Genomic DNA, 18,982 nt, shown 5'->3' with positions numbered 1-18,982 from the left:
AACCACTCTCACATTTATCCCCTCTTCTCCCACTCTATATTCCATTGCACTCTTGCTCCTTTCATACTGCGATGGGTAATAGCTCCGCTCATGACGTTGTATCAGAAGCTAGTCTCGCTTACTTCTTATGTTTGTGCTACTGTTGCCTATTTATCAAATGATTTTCAATTACATTTTTTTATCAAATTACACCGCTCACTATTTACACGCTCGATATCGCTGCTTCTAATATCTTTTTCGCTTATCCGTGGACGGTTTTTTATTTGGGGAAAGAGGAATTATATTATTTTTTGAGTTTTGTTTGCAGATAACCTCGAAAAGGTATATAAATTATAAGAAAAATTTTTTTTAATCCGAGTTAACAAAAATAATAAGTTCATTTCATAATCCCTTGATTTGTCATTCCTGCAATTTCCACTCGGTCTTAATTAGGAATCGAAATTTAGTTGCTCCTGAAATTTCATTTTGCTAATTTATAAATGAGTGTTTCTCAATGAAATGCTCTACTTGCGTGGGAGTCGCCGTCGTGCTCTCAATTCCTCAAAAGTCAACTTAATCATCAAGTTCTACTTGATGCCTCGAATTTCTCTCAAAAAACTCAATGAGGCATCTTTCATCATCTCCCGTCAATTTACATTATGATCCATTCATTGCGTTCAAGCTCCCTTTCTATAAAATGAAAGGTTCTCCTTCTCTAATTTCAACTGCAAATGATGAAATACTAAAGTGACGGAAATTCAAGTTTATTACTGCAAGTTATACGCGTGCATCTCCTTGCGCCGTGTGGTTGACATCAATAATCTCCCTTTTTTATGAAGTATTATTACCATCATGTGAAGCAATTTCTAATTTTTCACAACGAGCCGCATTAGTGCGCATGCTATCTCTTCCAGTTAGTTTACTGGAATGTTCTCTCATGTTAAGATGCAAGAAATCGAATTAAATGTTGCTTTATTGATCTGAAATTATTTAAAAAACAAACTATAATGATTCACAGTAATGATGAAGTATTTTCTATGTCTACACTGCCTAGCGTAACATGTTGCATCTCCCCTCCATCGAGACTACCCTCGTAGGATAATTTTTGTCTGGTTCTTCTCCTATGAGGGAAGGAAGCTGGGGGCGTTTATTGAGGCTCTTTGTAGAGATGTTTGTTGGCTCAGAGTGTGGAGTGGCAATCGCCGTATCCGTTCTTGTTATCCTAATTAGCTTTATATGCCATTAATAGCTTTTTTATGGCGCCGAGACTCAGCTTAATAGCCTGAACGCGAAGCTATTCGAGGATGTCCCTCAACTTGACAATTTCAAGCTCGCTTCCGAGAACAATTTAATTATATTTGCTTGCCTCTAATTAACTTATGTTTTGAGATTTGTAGCTTGAAAAGAACTGACGAGTCCTTGTTATGTCATGTTCTTTCAATGAAGGGGATCATGCGAATTGCATGGCTATATTTAGCCTTAGGCGTACTTTGTAAAATACGAAATATTTTCTTGATTTCTCGTCTAATTATGTTATCTCTTGTCCTCTGCGACTTAATTTTTGTATTTGTAGAAAAATTAATTTGTAAGTAATCGAGTTTTTTCTGCACTCGGAGTTTATACAATTTTACCCTATTTTTATTGTGCGGCACGTTTTGCAGGTTATCCAACAATTGCTATATGATTCAATGAGTGTTACTGATAAACATTTTCTAAATGGATGATTTCAATGTTTAACTTGTCTTGTATAATGATCTAATATTATACTGACGCGTGTTCTATAAAAGAGATGATGGCTGCATATGTAAGTTCGGATAGTCTTTCAATACGCGTAAAATGCCTTTATTGCTTTTGTGGTTGAGAAATTTGAATATTTTAAGCAATATTTAGATGCTAATAGGAAATTTCTCATATTCGTGTTATGCTCGTGTGTATAGAATCGTAAATATAAAATTTAGAGCGCAAATAATCAAGTTAAACGCAGACGCTGCATTATTAAAGCGAAAACATTTGATGGGAACCTGGAGCCTATCTATCACCATTCTCGCAAGTTGGCACTCGACGGCAAGCTTGCAATGGTACCGCGCCCGATCAAGTTTCCTAATTGTTTCCTTCTGTTTGACTTTGCTTGATGACTAAATTTACGCCCAAGTGAGACTCAAATTAAATTTACGAGTGCGCTGCAAGATGCAAATGTAGAGGAAGTTGTTGGTGCGGCAGAGGCAGAGCGTACGTATATGTTTGGCAGTCTCGGCAGTTTAGCGCAACTCATTGTGAACTTTGGACTCGTTGCCGTCTCCCAAGTTATTTGCCATCCGAGTTATAAGGTTTGATCTGCATGACAGTCCTCACACATCTAAAAGCCGCTTTCTCGTCCTATCTCTACCAGTACCCCACTTGGAAACAGGCAAATAGTGAATCCCTGCTACGGGGATTGCTGCTCTACAGCCAGTATAGACGAATATATTCGATAATTCAAGCCGTGGTATCGGTGGTCATTTGATAGTTTGCAGACGGTAGGCAGTTTTCGATACAGTAACGGTTATTGTCTAATCGGGTATTCCTGTACTTTAGTTATGTCATCGTTATTCAGAACTGACTTTCCGTGGCGCGGTGCGAGTTTTGCAGCAAGATGCTTTTTAAAACTTTACCGCTACCCATAACTTGCTCCTAGCTCGCTTTTAACGGACTACTTCGTTACCAAGATCGAAGTTATGGTGGCGCTGCAGCAGTGTTCCTACCGGTGATCACACTAGCTGTGATTATCTCTGTTAATTTTTGATTGCGCGGTGATAATGGTTTGGGGACGCGTATTTGATCCAATTTGAAAGGTCACTCTGTGTGTTTTTCTTGTATCGTCATTACTACGTGAATGATTTCTTTTTAGTCTGCAATTTCTTTTCATTTAGCAAGATGGATGGCAAGTGTACATATAACTAATTGAGCTGTTACGTTACTCCAATTGTGGTGCTTGCAAATGTCTTGGCATGTAATAATGATACTTTGGAAGTAATCTCACGCCCACCAACGACAGGTGTTGACTTCGTCGTCACAACTTGGAGCGATTACTGAACTTTTCGGTAGCCTCAAGTTTCCCTCTGGTCTTGATCGCTTGAGTTGTGATGCTTCGGCTAAAAGATGAGGTGGAGTAAGTGAAGGATAGGACGTTGGTTCAGGATCATCGAGGAAAACCCGCACCTTTGCCTCCAACTTGACTTGATGCTTGTAACTGCCTACCGATCGAACTCTCCTGCCTACCAAAAGCTCGGCGAGCGGTGTCGAGGTTACATTTTGCTCAGAGTCGAGGTCCGATTCAACCTCTGCTTCTGACGAGCCATATTTTGCGTGCACATTTGCCGTTCACCATTCACTATGTATATTGAAGCGATTTTAAAAAGATTTGAGCCTTAAAAATGAACAAGAACATCAGTTATCGTGCCGTAACCCTAGAATTACGGTATATTGAGCTGCAATCTCAGAAACTTAAGGTTTCAATCAGATATCCACTTGATATATTTGTGAGATTTAGTTCAAGACCTGTATTATAACGGTCACATCCGTTTGAATCAAACTACACAAGTCGATTCAAATTTCTTATATGTAGATTTTATCATTTACTGTTCCGTCTGTCCATTACTGTCTACGCCTCTACGGTATCCGTGAATACAGTGTTACGAAGTTTGAAGTTTCATAGTTAAACTCCGCTGCTATAAGATTTATTCAATTTCATTTCTATTCATAAGTCACGATGATCGCATTCAAAACGTTTCAACAATTTAATGAAATATCTTGAATATTTCTATTGTACAAATGCTGAGAAGTATCAACTTTATTCGCCCACCAATTATCATTGGTTATCTGAAGCAACGATCTTTCCTGCTTCCAGATATTTGCAAACTTTCTCATTAGTTTTTGGTCATTTTAGCTCTATAAATTGCATTTATTTAAGTCCGTTTGAATTCCATTTACATCAAATCAGGCCTGCGGTCATTTTTATCAATACTCACTTTAGAACTATTAGCATCACTTGCGGGGTTGTGCTTTGCATGTGTCTGCTTCGTATACATGCATTGCCTGCTCCTCGCACCCAATGAACGGCTTTCATCCGTGCAGTGCTCTCCACTGCATTGCTAAATGCTAATTTGGCTTCCTATATAAGCTGATGCAAGCAAGCGCTGCCGCTGTGGTACGGGCTCAGATGCAGGATCGGTGTGTAATGTTATGGTTCCTCAAAGTGATGTTCATGAAAAGCATCCATAATATTGGTAGTTGTCCTGAATGCTAAGAAAATTCTTCAAGGTTTGTGACGCTACATTTACAAAATATGCTTGTAAAAACATTTGCATGTAATTTGATCGAGATTTGGAGAGAAATTCTAAATTTCACGACCGCAAAGTTTACGTTATTCCCGTATTCGATGATTCGTGATATCTCGTATATAATGCATAAGTCTTTGGAGGGGCCTTTTACAACCCTTTCTTGCTAAATAATGTACACTAAGACTATACGTAACCTTAATAACCTTAATTATTATCTTGATGGTTCATGCCAGAGTCCGCATTGAAACACGACGCCAAAAGAAATGATGCTCACATATTTACTCTGATAACGAGCAGCATGCATTTTTTCGGTAGTTTCACCTGTTTTGTTTCTTCTTACAGAATATTCTTTGACTTTTAGCGCATTATGCATGATCGCGTTGTCTTGCTGCTGGCTTAATTTATTTTTCGAGCGCTATAAATCACTTCGTTCTAGGCACAACTTACAAGAACGCTTCACTTTTGGTTTGACGCATCTCTTAAATTGTAAGGTTTCTCTGTATTTGATCGCATTTGCTCCTGATTCATTTTACTCTTAATTTTCAGGGCCAATTCTTATCAATTTGACAGGCTTTGAGTTAGCAAATTCTTGTAACGGCAATTAAATGTATTGCCTGATTCTCTTGACTTTATAAATATCTATATAACTATTACAGATGTACTTGACTTCTATGTGTACTTCAATAAATAATGTGAATAATTTCAATTCAACTTAATTTCATTGTCATCAATGAAGAGTTTGAATCTTGCGTTGTTGTGTCTCAACTGGTACCGAGAGGAATAAATTATTGCAAGCTCAGAAATTTCTTTTTTCCTCTCACGATCGATCGACAGAACATGCACGGCCTTTCCTTCGGTTCGATTTATTGCTTATACTCCGACTTTTTTGGCTCAAATTCAATGGAATTCTGCTTCAATTTTCGCGACGGTCGGTTCCACGGTCTCGAGCTGCAATATTGCACTCGTTGTGCAGGATTTAGCGGAAAGACGTGCCTTGCTTGCATTATCTTTACACGTCAACGTCTTCGTATATATTCGGAGCCTGGCCACCGATGATGCTATCTCAGCCGCTTCTATCTCCACTGATGCTTCTTTGCATGCGTCAATTGGACCTTTAAAGATTTTCGATAATACGGACACTTCTTAGGCGTCTCCGCTGTTGCAGCAACCATTTCTACTTTTCTCATCGTTGCTTTTACGTCTTCGCCTACGCAAACATAGCTGTCCTCGTCCGAATCGTTACGTCATCGTCGCTACTATAGTAACGCTGCTAGCCTTAAATTTTATTGCTTGTTAGTTTTTTTGCTGCCTTGGCTGTTTTAAGTGCCGCTATCGCTATTATTCGCTAAAAATCTCTGCTTCAAATGTATTCACTAAATTGTAAGCATTAATCAGCAACATCTAAAACAAATCAACCCATGTATAGAACGCAACTCAGTTGTAATTGTTGGAATTTTACGTTTATAACTAAATTTCGACTGTCCAAGTGTGTACAAAGCAGCTGATTAAACAAGAGCTGTTCACTGTTTAACAGGTATCTATAGCAGCTCATGTCATGGAGTGCATATTTTTCCGAGCACAAGTCCTGGCTGAACGTTTTTTATTTGGGTTCCATCATTAGTTTGGTGTCGTGGGGATATTGCCCGTCTCCTCACACATCGTCATCACTGATGGTGCGCGTGCAACAATATTGCATTCTTGGTGCCTCGTCTATCCTCCTGCCAATCTTTTCTTTTTCCTGACATTCTTTGAATATGAAACTCTTAACCTGGCACGAAGCTTTTTCCTTCTCCCTGACATTCACTAATAAGGAAACTTTTACCCTGCTGCTGGCATCTCCTTTCTTCGCTGTAGATATTTCGCTATGAAACTTTGGCAAGACTTTCGGTCAATTTTCCACCACAATTATTCCATACAAGTATAACCGGAATTCTTTGGCTCACTAGAACATTCTTAATCACTTTCGTGCATCACTAAAGTTACAATTACTTTATTTGTATTTGAAGACTATGTGTGTCTTCTCCAATCCAGTTGAGCGAAGGAAGTTCAACACATTTCCGAACGAGGGAAGACGAGTTCCATCCATCCAGAAATCCGGTCCGCAGTGAACCAAATTGTCGTCCTGCAGAGTTTGTTCTGAGCCCTCGCTCCATGTTTGCCTGGGTCACTGAAGGCTATTTGATCGAAAGCTCCTCCCTAAACTAAGTATACTTCTCTCTGGTCCGGCTTGCTTGCATAGAGCCTACCCTACCTATCTCTTTACTTCTATTAGAAATACATTCAAATTCAGGATCAAATCCGTACGACTGGCCTAACGATTCACTGGTAACCTATGTTGCATCCATGAATTATTTGGTCTAGATCAGAGACAAATCTTGGATGGCCTGCCATCGCGCATCTCTTGGTCGTCTCCAATACATTTTAAATTTGTAATAGTGAACCTTAGTAAATAAATCGGGTCGTGGGATTTCAGTTTCAAGTCCGAGTTCTGCATTGGTTCAACTGGTGAGGTTTCGGTGCTCGCATTCCTCGAGGGGCTTGGAGAAGGCTTCGGCATACTCATCTCAAGCCTAATATTTTCATTCTGTTGATTGATGAGGGCTGACACAGGCAAGCACAGTTATCAATTTTATCAAAATGATAGAGCAGGCCTGCAATTTTGTTTCATTTGCTTTTATTTCATTAAATGGATTGGTGTTTCGTTTGGTAGGGCTATCCTTCTATTCTATTGTGTGAATTAAATCAAAAACGTGAAATCTTATGTGGATTTAATTGCCATGGTTACGGTTTGTTTAACCTTGGATATTTGGATATCTAATTATTATTCCGCAATTCAAGTTGATAAGTAGTTTATTTGATAATTCTGTTGGGTAAAAATGTCTTTCGACGATCTGTTCCTGAGCTTGATCATAACTCATAATGATAAATATAATTTAGAAGCTCATAAAATCGATTTTCGTCGCACTGCATTCTCACTTGTGTTTCGAAAACGACTGGTTACTCGATTATTACATGTTCATTTCGAATTATCTTGTGTATTTCTTTATAAGGCTCGATTCTGTTAAAGCCGCGGGTTGATTTTCGTCCAATAACTGCAATCAAATATATTTTGTAAAATATGTATTTATGAGAACTGAATCTTGTACAACCAATACGGCCGAGCTTTCTCTGGCTCTACTTGCAGCGCATGTTCTTCCCTCGTGCTACTTTTGCAGCTGCTATTACTCATTACCTCTTCCTGCTATTACTTTTGTGCTACTTTAACTTTGATCAATTGCATTATTTGTTAATTAATTAATTGTTTATACTGGCGAAGTCAGACTTGACATTTTAATTTTGTTGATTTTATCTTTTCCTCTTTTTCATTTGCCGTCCACCATAACCGTTCACGGGAGAGTATAGTAAACTTTTAACTGTGATGGACGAATACGAATTTCAAGTTGATGGAATACAGTTTCATTTGTGCAGGGATTCCTTTCATGAGTTTTGAATTAGAGAATATTCTGGTCAGAAGACGCAATGAATGAAAAATATCGAATATTGCAAACGACACATGACTCACTTCAATTGTCTCGAGCGTCTCTGCGATTTTCTCGTTTTTTTTTTTTTATTTTCCGTAGTTTTGTTGCAATAAAGGGTCGTGACTGACGACCGGGGGAACGCGCTCAACCTTCTGCCACATTTGAGGCTAACTCGCGTCTTCTCGAGTGTCCGTTGTTTTCCCTATTATATGTGTGTTTTTCTATTAGGTTTGTGCCAGTTTATTTCTCAATGTCATTGACAGATTTTTTTGCTCATATTTCCATTTTTACCGCAGTCATCGTTAAATGCATCACAGATGAAGTTGTGTGCAGATTTTAAGCTTTCCATTCATTTTAATTTTTTTACTTGGACTCTAATCTTGTCTCATTAGTAAGCATCTAAGTTTCAGAAATTTCTAAGTTTTCTATCTCTTGATTACTAAATTCATTGTTTTTGACTGTATCACGTATTTTTCACTATTGTTTAGCAGTTGTATCGTGCACAAAGCGTTATTTGCCCTGTTTTCAGTAGTGTTATCATGAAGCAGTTCGTGAATGCAATATGACACAGCCGGCAACACGGCTGTTATTGAGCTCTTCTGGCCTCAAGGAATGTATTGCAAGACTGCCAATTCCACGCTTCTTGCATTGCTCGAATGACTCTGGTGGAATTCTCCCTAAATTATGTTTACCGCGCTCGGGAATACACGAAGATTCTCGACGCATTACCGAATTGAAAGTAGGCTCACATTCTTGCTATTCTGGCGGCGCGTTTCTGAGCTTTATTTGACTCGTGGCTGATGCTTGACATGCTGTCGAGAGTGAGCGTTATTTCTTAGCATCTGAAATGTGATCTCTTGGGAGACGAGCTTTTTTATGCGCCACTGTGTTGTTGGAGCAGCCTTGTACCGCATGCACAATAGATATTTCAATAAAAAAAAATCGCCCTCTAGTGTACTGAAATTTATAGTCTCTGCATTCCAAGTGAATTAGAATTTATACAATTTGCGCAGTAAGTGAATTGTAATCGTTGCGTTCTGTACTGAAATTTTAAAATTGGGTTTTAGCCTATGGGTCGGCGGAAATCTCGTAGCAAGTTGTTCCATCAGCGTGTAAACCAACATGCCTCTTTTTAGAGCAACAATTTAAATTACAACAATTCGGAGTTTGAAGGAGGGTGTAATCTATAAGCCTTTATTTGCGCAGAATTTTCGAAATTTCCGTTTGTAGAATTGTCGTAGAAATTTTGTTGTAGAATTGTTGTTTCATATTGGGCATGAGTTGGCATATTAAATCTCTACCAATGAACTAATTAGTAGAAACAATTCCTTCCAAACCTTTATCTAACATGCAATATATCATTATCCGTGTAAGCCACATTATCATTACATGAATATGCTCATTCTCTTCACTAGGTTGGTATTGCATTAGTTGTCGTTCTTACACTAATATTTTTAATGACTTGTATGCCTCTATAGATTACATAAATGTATCTGTTTCATGTAACAGATTACCTGCATGTCACACAATTTTTGAATCTATTGTGTATTGCGTTTATTCCTATAAGTGTAAAGCATGCAAACTCGAATGACGAAAAACACCTATAAACGAATCTGCTTGACTACGGAAAATACTAATCCAGCAAAATACCCTGCCAAATTAATATGTTTCGAACGCACTCTTAGCAACACTATCATCGTTTGGAGGCCCCATACAGCGTACGACATCCACCTTGTAGTATAGACAGAATGGGGCGGGATGGCGGGAGCTAATGATGAGCGGTGTTGTGGCGCTGGGTGTTGTGTTCCGGCTTGTCCTGGGACTTTTTCATGTTCTTGTCTCGCTAAGCTGCGCTTACCTCGGCTCGTGTTACTGCAACTCTGGCCTCTCTCACCCTACTCAGCTGCCTCACCTCAACCTACTCAGCTGCCTCTCTCACCCTACTCAGCTGCCTCTCTCACCCTACTCAGCTGCCTCTCTCACCCTACTCAGCTGCCTCTCTCACCCTACTCAGCTGCCTCACCTCAACCTGCCTTCGGTGCCCGATTCTTCTTCGTGTCCTGATAGGTTTTTACTAGGAAAACACTCTCATCGCATTATTAAATTAGGCATTTTGCGTATAAAAGCACTTAATTGTTGTATTTGTTTAAATGGCATATAGAGAACGTCGAGCTGTTCTTGGGACGTGTTATCTATCTTGTTAAGTCTGTTTTTTTTTTTAATTTTGGAATTTCTGTAAATCGTCTTGATGTCATGCTATTTGGTGTGCTAGGACATTTGTTAGAATATTCATTTGAGTCCATGTCGCATGCCGTTTTGAAATTGAAATCTACCAATGTCTTACCTTATAATTATCTGAAATTTCTTACTATTAGCTGAAAATTACTATTTTAAACTGTACGTCCTTATGTTCATGTTAATTTACTATCGTACATGACGACATTTCAAAGTACGTCAGTAGTTTGACGTTGCACTAATTGCCAATTATTTTGTCAACATTTGTAGAAATAGCTTATCATGGAATCGAATGTAGCTAGCAAGGGTTTAATCTATACAATTCTCTGGGAATTCGCTATGCGAGTTCGTGTGGTGGTTGAGCGACTGGCGCTTCAAAGTGAATGCCCCATGGGGTCAAACAGTTAATTTTGCGCTGCTCCGCTTATATAGTGAAGGCTGTCGTAGGCATTAAATTCTTATCTACATGTAAAGGGGTTGGACAAGATAAGTTAAATCGAATTGTGAAGGACAATTGAAAGACCACGGCTGTTAAAATTACTGCAGACCTCGATGGACACATACAGAACCCAGTTTCCACAACCTATAACCTATAAATGGTAAATTGTTTATGGAAGAGCTGCAATTAGAAAATATCTGGTTTAAAATACAAAGCTTCAAAGTGTTTAAAGTGGTGTAAAAACCACCAGAATTGGTCTCTAGTACCCAATTGGTCGAGTACCCCTGGACATGGATGAGGCAATTGTTCTGATTATCACTAATAATATCACTAATAATTAGTTAATTACTCAACTTTCAAATTATTACTTAAAGAGAACAAAATTGCTCGCCATGATCATAGCTTTCCGAGGGGCAATCTAAGTTATTTATCATAATTAATCCATTGAGATTGTTTCTATTAAAAATATATTCTTTATTTTACCTTGATGACTGAATCACCATTGATGCTTTTGGGATTCGATTTGGCGCTGGAACATTGAAGCAATAGAGCCCTTTATTGCATCTACTGCTGTAACAATGCAACAAGTCGTGTAACAATGTAAACTTGTGATTTGAACGGATCAGAACACATATGAACATGGCCACTGGCACAGGTGAGAGCAGACGATTGACTGGTTCCGCTATCGAAAATATGGCCTCAAGAAGTGCTTTTGTGGAGAACCATTTGGCCAGTTCACTTTGAATTTATACAATTTATTCATGCAGACCCTAAATTCTTATTACTTAATTATTACTAGTCTACGTCAATTATGGTGTGGGAACCACAACAGGTGAGTTGCGTACCTATCTACATTTTAGTTGAAATTCGTTTTAGAATTGAAAAGATAACTATAAATTATTGTTGTATTTAACCATGTTAAGTATTATATATATAACAACTTAATTAGGGCGCTGCTCTTTCGTTCGTTATTTTCTGCAAGCATTTAACCCATTAGGCCGTGTGACGACTTTCATCTTTTTTAACTAAAAACATATTCGAAATTTTAATATTAATCGCATTTCATGGACTTCGTGCAGCGTAGCTTCTGCTCGTTACATCGTATGTAAAAGCCGTGTTGCCTATTAACTTCGTTTTCTGAATATACATGGGTTTAGGTAATACTGTGCAGCAGTCTTTCATTTGATGCCTACCTTTTCTAATATATACACATTTATCGGTGTCTCGCTCATGTATCGAAAAAATACAGTGCTTCATCGATTTGCTCCCTCCCGCCAGTGCGAAAAATCTCGTCGTTTTAATTTGGAGCTTCCTTGAAGTTCGTAGAGTGAAGTTCGCCCGGAATTCTGTCGATAGAATCTTTGCGCATCGCATGCGCTCAAAAAACGACTCCTGAGAAACTTTTCCAGCTTCGATTCTCCTTTGATTGTCTACCAATCGAAACATCTGTATTCTGTGTAGCTGAATTCGTTGGCCCTACAGACTTTTTTCGATTGTCACGTAGATCTCCGAAGAAACTCTCTGCACGTATCTCTTTCCGTGCCGATTTGTGACTTTTCATTTATTCTTAAAACGTGAATTTATGTAGTCAGAAATTTAATTTTGCAGTATTTTATTTTTGATAAGGATTCTTTTTGATAAGGATATCATTCGTTTTTACTCCTCTGCTCTTTATGTTATCAAATCTTGTTTATATAGATTATGTTACATTGATTCGCGTTCACTCTGATATGTTATTAAATCTTGTATAGATAATGTTACAATGATGCCCGTTCACTCTGATCACCAACATTTTTGTTTGTGTTCATCGCGGTTATCATTGATCTCATATTTCCTGGGATAAGAAGAGCGCTGTTTTCTCATGTTGTTTATCGCTCACTTTTTCAATGCCATTTATTTTTGTTCATTACAGGAGCAAAGCCACAAGTCTTATCGGCCGCTGTGTGTGCTGACGTTTCGCCTGAACTACCTCGCGCACGCCCTACAGCCCATGGGCTACCATCTCGTCAACATGCTCCTCCACGCTGTCGTCTGTGGACTCTATTACAGGTATACTCAATCATGACCCATTAATTCTTCAATTTATTCCACTACATATATGTGTTTATATATATCACTTTACTCTTATATTTATTTCTGTTTTCTGAAGACACATCAAGACATAGTCTAAGATTTTTTTTGTGTTACTGTATCAAGTTTGGGTACGCTGTCGCGTGGCAGTCGCGTGTTGCGCATGCTTTTTTTGACGTGTATTTGTGTCAGTAATATTCACAAGTCGAACTGTTATGTAGGTTTGCGTTTTATTGCCGTCGTTGGATCTAATTTCCATTAAAACTTTACCTTTCTTGCTATTTGTAACCATGCATCACTGAATCATCTTATGCTCTCAAGACAGGCTCTGTCTCAACGCAGAGCTTGGTAAGGCAATTACAGGAATAAGTAGCAATGCTGCTACGCTTGTTAGAACTCATTTACCGCTTTAATTCCTGGGCATCGCGTTCATCCTCCCTATTTATCCAAGGTTTCATGTAAATGCGAAGTGCGTTATTCAGCGGTGGCTCCATCAAGACCTCATTGCGCTTGCAACGGATCCCACTACTGCATGTTCTTGATAGTTAAAATTTAAATTGAAGTAAATTTTCAATAAATAGATCGAACCACTTAAATATTAGTTATTTCATTTTCAATATGATGGTTACATGGAAGGTACTTCACATATTTTAGGAAGTCAGCTAATCTCGTGCACAAATTGTTCTACTGTGAATGCTAAGCGCCGTTTTAGATCTCTTGCGTCCAGCACGAGCATTGAAGATTCGAAAGCTGTAGAGCTGGTTGAATGCTTCTCTGAAGCTTACATGACAGTGTCTATTGATTTACTAGATTGCACTGTCAATAGAATGCTGTGCAATCATCAATACAATGGCGAAGTTTGCTAATTACGATGCAAAACAACGGAGAGGTGGCGGGTGGGAACGGACCGCTCCAGGGCCTCGCAAAAACTGGAACTTCATCTCGTCCCGCTCTGCTTGGCTGCATTGCAACGCGCTACTTATCGCTCTCTGCTGATAATCATGCCCTGTCAAAATGGTCGTCGGATTGTGTAAGTTGTCACCATCCTTGTTATGACAACTCTTGTTCACCTTATCTGCCTGTACACTGTTGGCGAATCTTGCTGCGGCCTTCACAGATTAAGCCGTTTCATGGAACAATGGTCGCTGTTAGACAGACGACTTATTGCCGAGCTATCGCCACTTCTGTGCGGTTCCGTTATCGACAAGGCCAGAAGCAGCGATCGCGTTCATCGTTGGCATAAGCACCTTGCATCGCTGTCGCGGCGATGACTTGTGGCTGCAAGAAAGACACAAAAGCTTGTGATTGGATCTGATGTTGCGTAGTGGGAGTCGCCCGGTCACGGTAATTGCGGGTTGTGCGCTGCCACTAACGCTGCGGCCTGCGCATGCGTCCGCGGTTGCCAAAACTTACTGTTCGTTGTCTCTTTTTTTTGTTAGTATGATGATTCATTTTAGTCTTTATTCATGATTCAATTATAGATCATAGGATCTTTGTCATGGGATGATGGATTATAAATTCAATGTTTTTTCCTTTGAAAGTCTGGCGGCGGGACTTAAGGCAAAAACAGCCTGTTTTTTTGCAGTAATACCTGACCGCTAGATTGCGAGTGCCTCTGCTTCAGGATGTAAATCTAATTCATGCTGCATGTACCTCAATTTGAATGTTATTTTCGCTTTCGATAAAATTTCTCCGGCAGAAGTTTGCTACCACTGTTCTTTAACATTAAATTGATGGGGTTTTATATACCTCGGGACTTTCACCTTATATCACGTTCTCGCTTGACACCTGTCATTCCCGCACAAAATGACGGGCACTGCAACAGGGCGGCGCGTCGTCCGCCTGTCGTGTTTTTGCTATCATTTTTGGTTTCACTTTTTTTCATTTCCATCGAGTCGCATCTTGGTGGACGAAGATTCCCTTTTCTTCGGAGCCATCAACGACCCAGAAATGTTGGGCGGTGCGCTCGCTAGAGATCACTTCCGCCTTTCTCATTTCCATTATTTAAGTGAAAGTCGCTCAAGCTGAGATAATCCTGCTACGCGAGTGTAGTTTGTTTCGTGGGCTATTTTCTATACGTTTTGTGTTTTAGATTGAAAAATCTTTACATGCTCGACAAACTTTTTTCATCATCTCTGATTTGAATTTTTAACTGCGTGTTCTAGCCTTCATTGCGCAGTTTTTAAGGTGACTTGGTAATTTATTATATCCTGATCTTTCTGTAGAGATTTCCGGTGGCTTCAAATTGCTGACTACGCGCTGCTAGGAAATTACTAGAGAATTAATCATTGTATATTATTTACTAATACTACTCATTCAGAAGAAAAATTGAAGAAAATTTTTTTTCTTCAAAGTTTTTAAACCTTAGAGAGGGCGAAGAAGTTCTCTATTTTGAATTAAATAATTTAGTTGAACTGTGCGATGTTGATTTGCTGTACTATACCGTAGTCATCCATCTTCTTGAATTTAAGCAAAACTCTATGTATGTGAAGCTGTTGGCTATTCTTGTTTAGACATTTTCTATGGAATTTATTTATTATTTAAAGCTCCGATTTATTCAAAGCCGCGACTCCGTATTTGATTTTGTACTCTCCGAACTCAAGCTCGGTATTAAAAAAAACACGTTAACCATTCATTTGATATTTGCCAAATAAAATTTTTTAAACGTCATCCAAGAAATTATTTACTGTCATAATAATACCTAGGTTTCCCTACCAAATTAATATTTTTTAATAAATACTGAATCAAATTTTGTTAAAATATATAGATACGGGATCATCAGAATTACATTATTCGTAGCTAGATTATGATCGTTCCAGACAGACTATATTACTGTTAGCTAAAACACATCGTTGTTCCGCATGACGATCTGTAACTTGTCAAGATTCAAGTTATAATTTGAATTTAATTATGCTAAAACTAGCTAGCATCAGGATTAAGCTCATGGTATTGCAGAATTTTCAGAAGGAAAACGACGCTCGTGAAATTAAAAGGCTTTTTGAGAAATTAAATAAAAATTAGTAGGCTGACTATAGCGGTGACCAACAGTTAGCGACTAAAACTTCGGAGGGACTGATTTTTAGCTTGATTTTTTTTACGCAATCATTTTCGGGCAATTAAGAGGTCAAATGCGTACTCGTGAATTATTATGAGTGATTTCTTCATTACTTTACAAAGTTGATCGTAATTTTGTTCCTCAACACAGCGTTCTCATTTGAAAATATTGTGATGATGTGCTTCACATAAAGTGCTTGAAATATCGGCGGCGATGCCTCGTATTACAGGCTCCGTAATCCGAAGACCGCAATGCTGCCCAAATTACCACGTAGCTAGGTTATCATTATTAGGCGGCGTGCCGAAATATCCACACTTTTCTTCTTTTACCTTAATTAGAGCGAGTGAGATTTATGAAACAGTAGCTGAGTTTCAACGACCTTCTGCATGCATGCATTTTTTTAGGAGCCTCTGTATGCTCTTTAAAGTTCTGTCCTGTTAGTAGAGGGTTACGTGTGAGTTGTCGGCTTAACCCCATTACAGCGATGAAAGTAACGGTAAATTTTAACTATTTGCACGAAGTACGCTTTCCCTTCAAATTGTCCGAAGTTTTCTTCGAACTGAGTTTTATACTATTTTTTTTTTCTTTCAGATTTTTATAGAATCTGGCAGTCCGAGAACATCTCTCTCATGATGTATAATTTCAGTTTCTTCGACGTGACTTTATCCCGCGATTTACTTCTAAAACCTCGCTTTGAAATCTTCCAGCAATTTATGCCCCAATTTTCCTTGATGGTGGTTTACGTTCTGGACGCCGGATTCCCTGTGCTTTCTTGCATGACATAATTTTCGTTCTGGTTGCTCCAACAAATTTGCACGATGTGACGCTCGCATATGTTGATCCGCGGAGCCGAGAATATTTGCAAGCAAATCTCCTCTGAGTGTTGGAGTCTTTCTAACTCAGTTGTGAATTATGCTGGTGACCATCGTCCCTTTATAAATTGAAAGGCAACGCTCCTAAAAAAACTGGTCAAAAACGCTGAATAAATTCAGACTGCTTTAATGTCAGCCACGCTAGTGACTTCAAATGCCGTACGTTTTTGCATTTAATCCAAGTGCCTGGAAAAGCGAGTCAAGATCTTTCGTTTCCCACTATAGTTTCTCTCTCTTTTGTTTCTTGCCTGTTTGAGTTTTCTTTGCTAAATCCTGTGACCATTGTCTTTAGGTCGCAGGTAGCCGCCGTTGCTTTGTTCTAACGTTCAATGCTGTTCTCACACCATCCTGTCTCTCACTCTTTTATCGATCATCATACAAAACTAGAATTTCTTCAAAATAACTGTCAAGATTGCTAAGTCTTTCGGAGTTCTGCGTATACTTCGTTTGAAAGGATCCCTTCGTTCTTGTTATTTTTAGCGCATTTTTTCATTTATGGAAAAAGGCGCTATTGTTTAATAGTGCATGCCTTCGCTGAACAATGCAGACGACGCGTCAAGGGCAAACACCTCTCGCTGACATTTAGTTTTGGTAGCTCTCGTTCCCAGCCATTTTTCTGTCTCGTTCCTATTGATTTCTATGTGCGCAGGAGTCAGGAACTCGAGACAAGCTCTTATTGACAAGACCCAAAGTTTAGCCGCTCACAGGTTTTCATCTTTTTCTTTGCTTTGATTATTGGAAGTGGTGGCGCGGCGCCTGGCGGTTTCCCGAAGTGCCCGACCTCTGCCTGGAAACTGCCTCTTGCGTCGAATCTGCGATTTAGATCGAACCTGTTCCTTGCCTGCAAATTTTCCAAAGAAACAATATTTATTCCATGCTGTCTTGATATCTTGAAGATCCAGGATATTTATGCATTCGTTAAATTTGTTATTTTATATTATTTCCAGTTTCCGTCGACATTCTTACACGAGACTTGAGACCCCGCCAGATTGTATTTAATATTTCACGGAAATGTATCATTTTGTATCTAAATAGGACCTCGTTACCAGAACATTTTACTTATTTCACTCTTTATTCTTTCTTTCAAAAGAAAATTCTTTTGCATCATTCAAAATTTAGTTAGTTTTATTTCGTGGCATAAAATGTTGAAACGCGCTGATTACGATTCCATTGTGTATGGCACAAGTTTCCGTATCGTCGTTTGTTGTCACAACTCAAATCTCGGCAACTCTCCATCTTACTGCCCTACTTAAGTTCGTATATTTAATTTTTTGCTGCAATCGTCGTCGCATAGCAAGTGCTGTATGCCTTCTGCCGACGCTGCTGCTGCTGCTGCTGCTAGCCGATCTGTCATGGACGGCAGGAAAAAACCTAGTGCAATGCCACGAACGTCTTTCTTTCGTCATTGGCCGTGCCGCTTGCCAAGTTCCCCTATTCCCGCTCCCAGTCCAAGACGTCTTCACGAATATTGTGGACGCAATCACTCACTTAAAATAGCAGGGCCGTTTTTCTGAGCCTTATCTGCACGAGTGCGTGCCCTACCAACTTTTCAATCATGATGATGTTGGCGCATTTCGCGTTTTCTACTTCCAGAATAAGGAATGGAGAGGGTAGAATTTCCTTGATGAACATATTTGTTAATGCCATATCATTTTTATTCTCCTTTTCTCTAGATTTTTAAACCTATTCTCTAACCTTGTAATAAAGATGTAAAACAAGATAATTTTTTATAAAAGTGTTTAATTTTTCTAATGTTTTAAAATTTTCTTATGTTTTTTTATGTTTTCCTAGTTAGATAGTTCCTAGTTTTCTTTCGTGTTATCAGATTTTTTCCTTATAATCGGTCATTCAATGAATTAATCAAGTTCTATTTCACCGTCATTCCTATATAGATAGGCCATGATGAACAGAATAATTTCCTCAATTGCCGAAATAGCACATCAAAGTTACACAAACTACCTTTCGACTTTACATCCAATTATAAATATTGAAAACCTGTTGTAAATATCTGCCGTCAAAGCTATTTTTTTCAATTAACTTCAAATTACTTTTTTTTTTTGTATTAACTATTATCTGAAGAATGGTCTTCAGAGAAATAATGGTCTTCAGAGAGAATGGTCTTCAGAGGCGAAAATAAGAAAAATTTGCTTTTTCGTTTGATGATCTCATTCTATAGCTGCGAAAAAGACACAACAGACGCGGCAAACTGTATGTATATATGGGTGTGTGTGCAAATATTTATTTAAAAACTAATATGCTTGTAGATCATTGTTCGCTCTAAACTAACTGGACAACGATGAGTCATGTGTATCATGATGTTATTCTCATTATGAGAAATGGGCAATGGAAAAGTCAAGTTTTACAGTACCAAGCCATTTTTTCAGCATTCAGTTCTATTCGAACCTATTTCACTTTTTACCTCTACTGTACAAATTGAAATTTTTCAACTTAAAATTTGTATTACACCTTCCTGTCAGGAGCTACAACTATGA

At 38.6% G+C, this 18,982-nt stretch overlaps 1 protein-coding gene across 1 annotated transcript in view; it reads left to right on the top strand.

Annotated features, from left to right (window-relative positions):
• LOC108674334 (protein O-mannosyl-transferase Tmtc3) overlaps window positions 1-18,982 on the top strand; it is a 146,601-nt gene that overhangs the window by 58,565 nt on the left and 69,054 nt on the right. The window contains exon 3 of the mRNA XM_018162273.2: window positions 12,406-12,542. Coding sequence (XP_018017762.1) covers window positions 12,406-12,542 — 137 coding nt within the window. The remainder of the gene's footprint in view (window positions 1-12,405; window positions 12,543-18,982) is intronic.

This window comes from Hyalella azteca, unplaced genomic scaffold, assembly GCF_000764305.2.
Source record: "Hyalella azteca isolate HAZT.00-mixed unplaced genomic scaffold, Hazt_2.0.2 contig10909, whole genome shotgun sequence".
Lineage (NCBI taxonomy): Eukaryota > Metazoa > Arthropoda > Malacostraca > Amphipoda > Hyalellidae > Hyalella > Hyalella azteca.
Note: the sequence above shows the minus strand (reverse complement) of the source record. Positions and strands in the feature narration are given on the sequence as shown.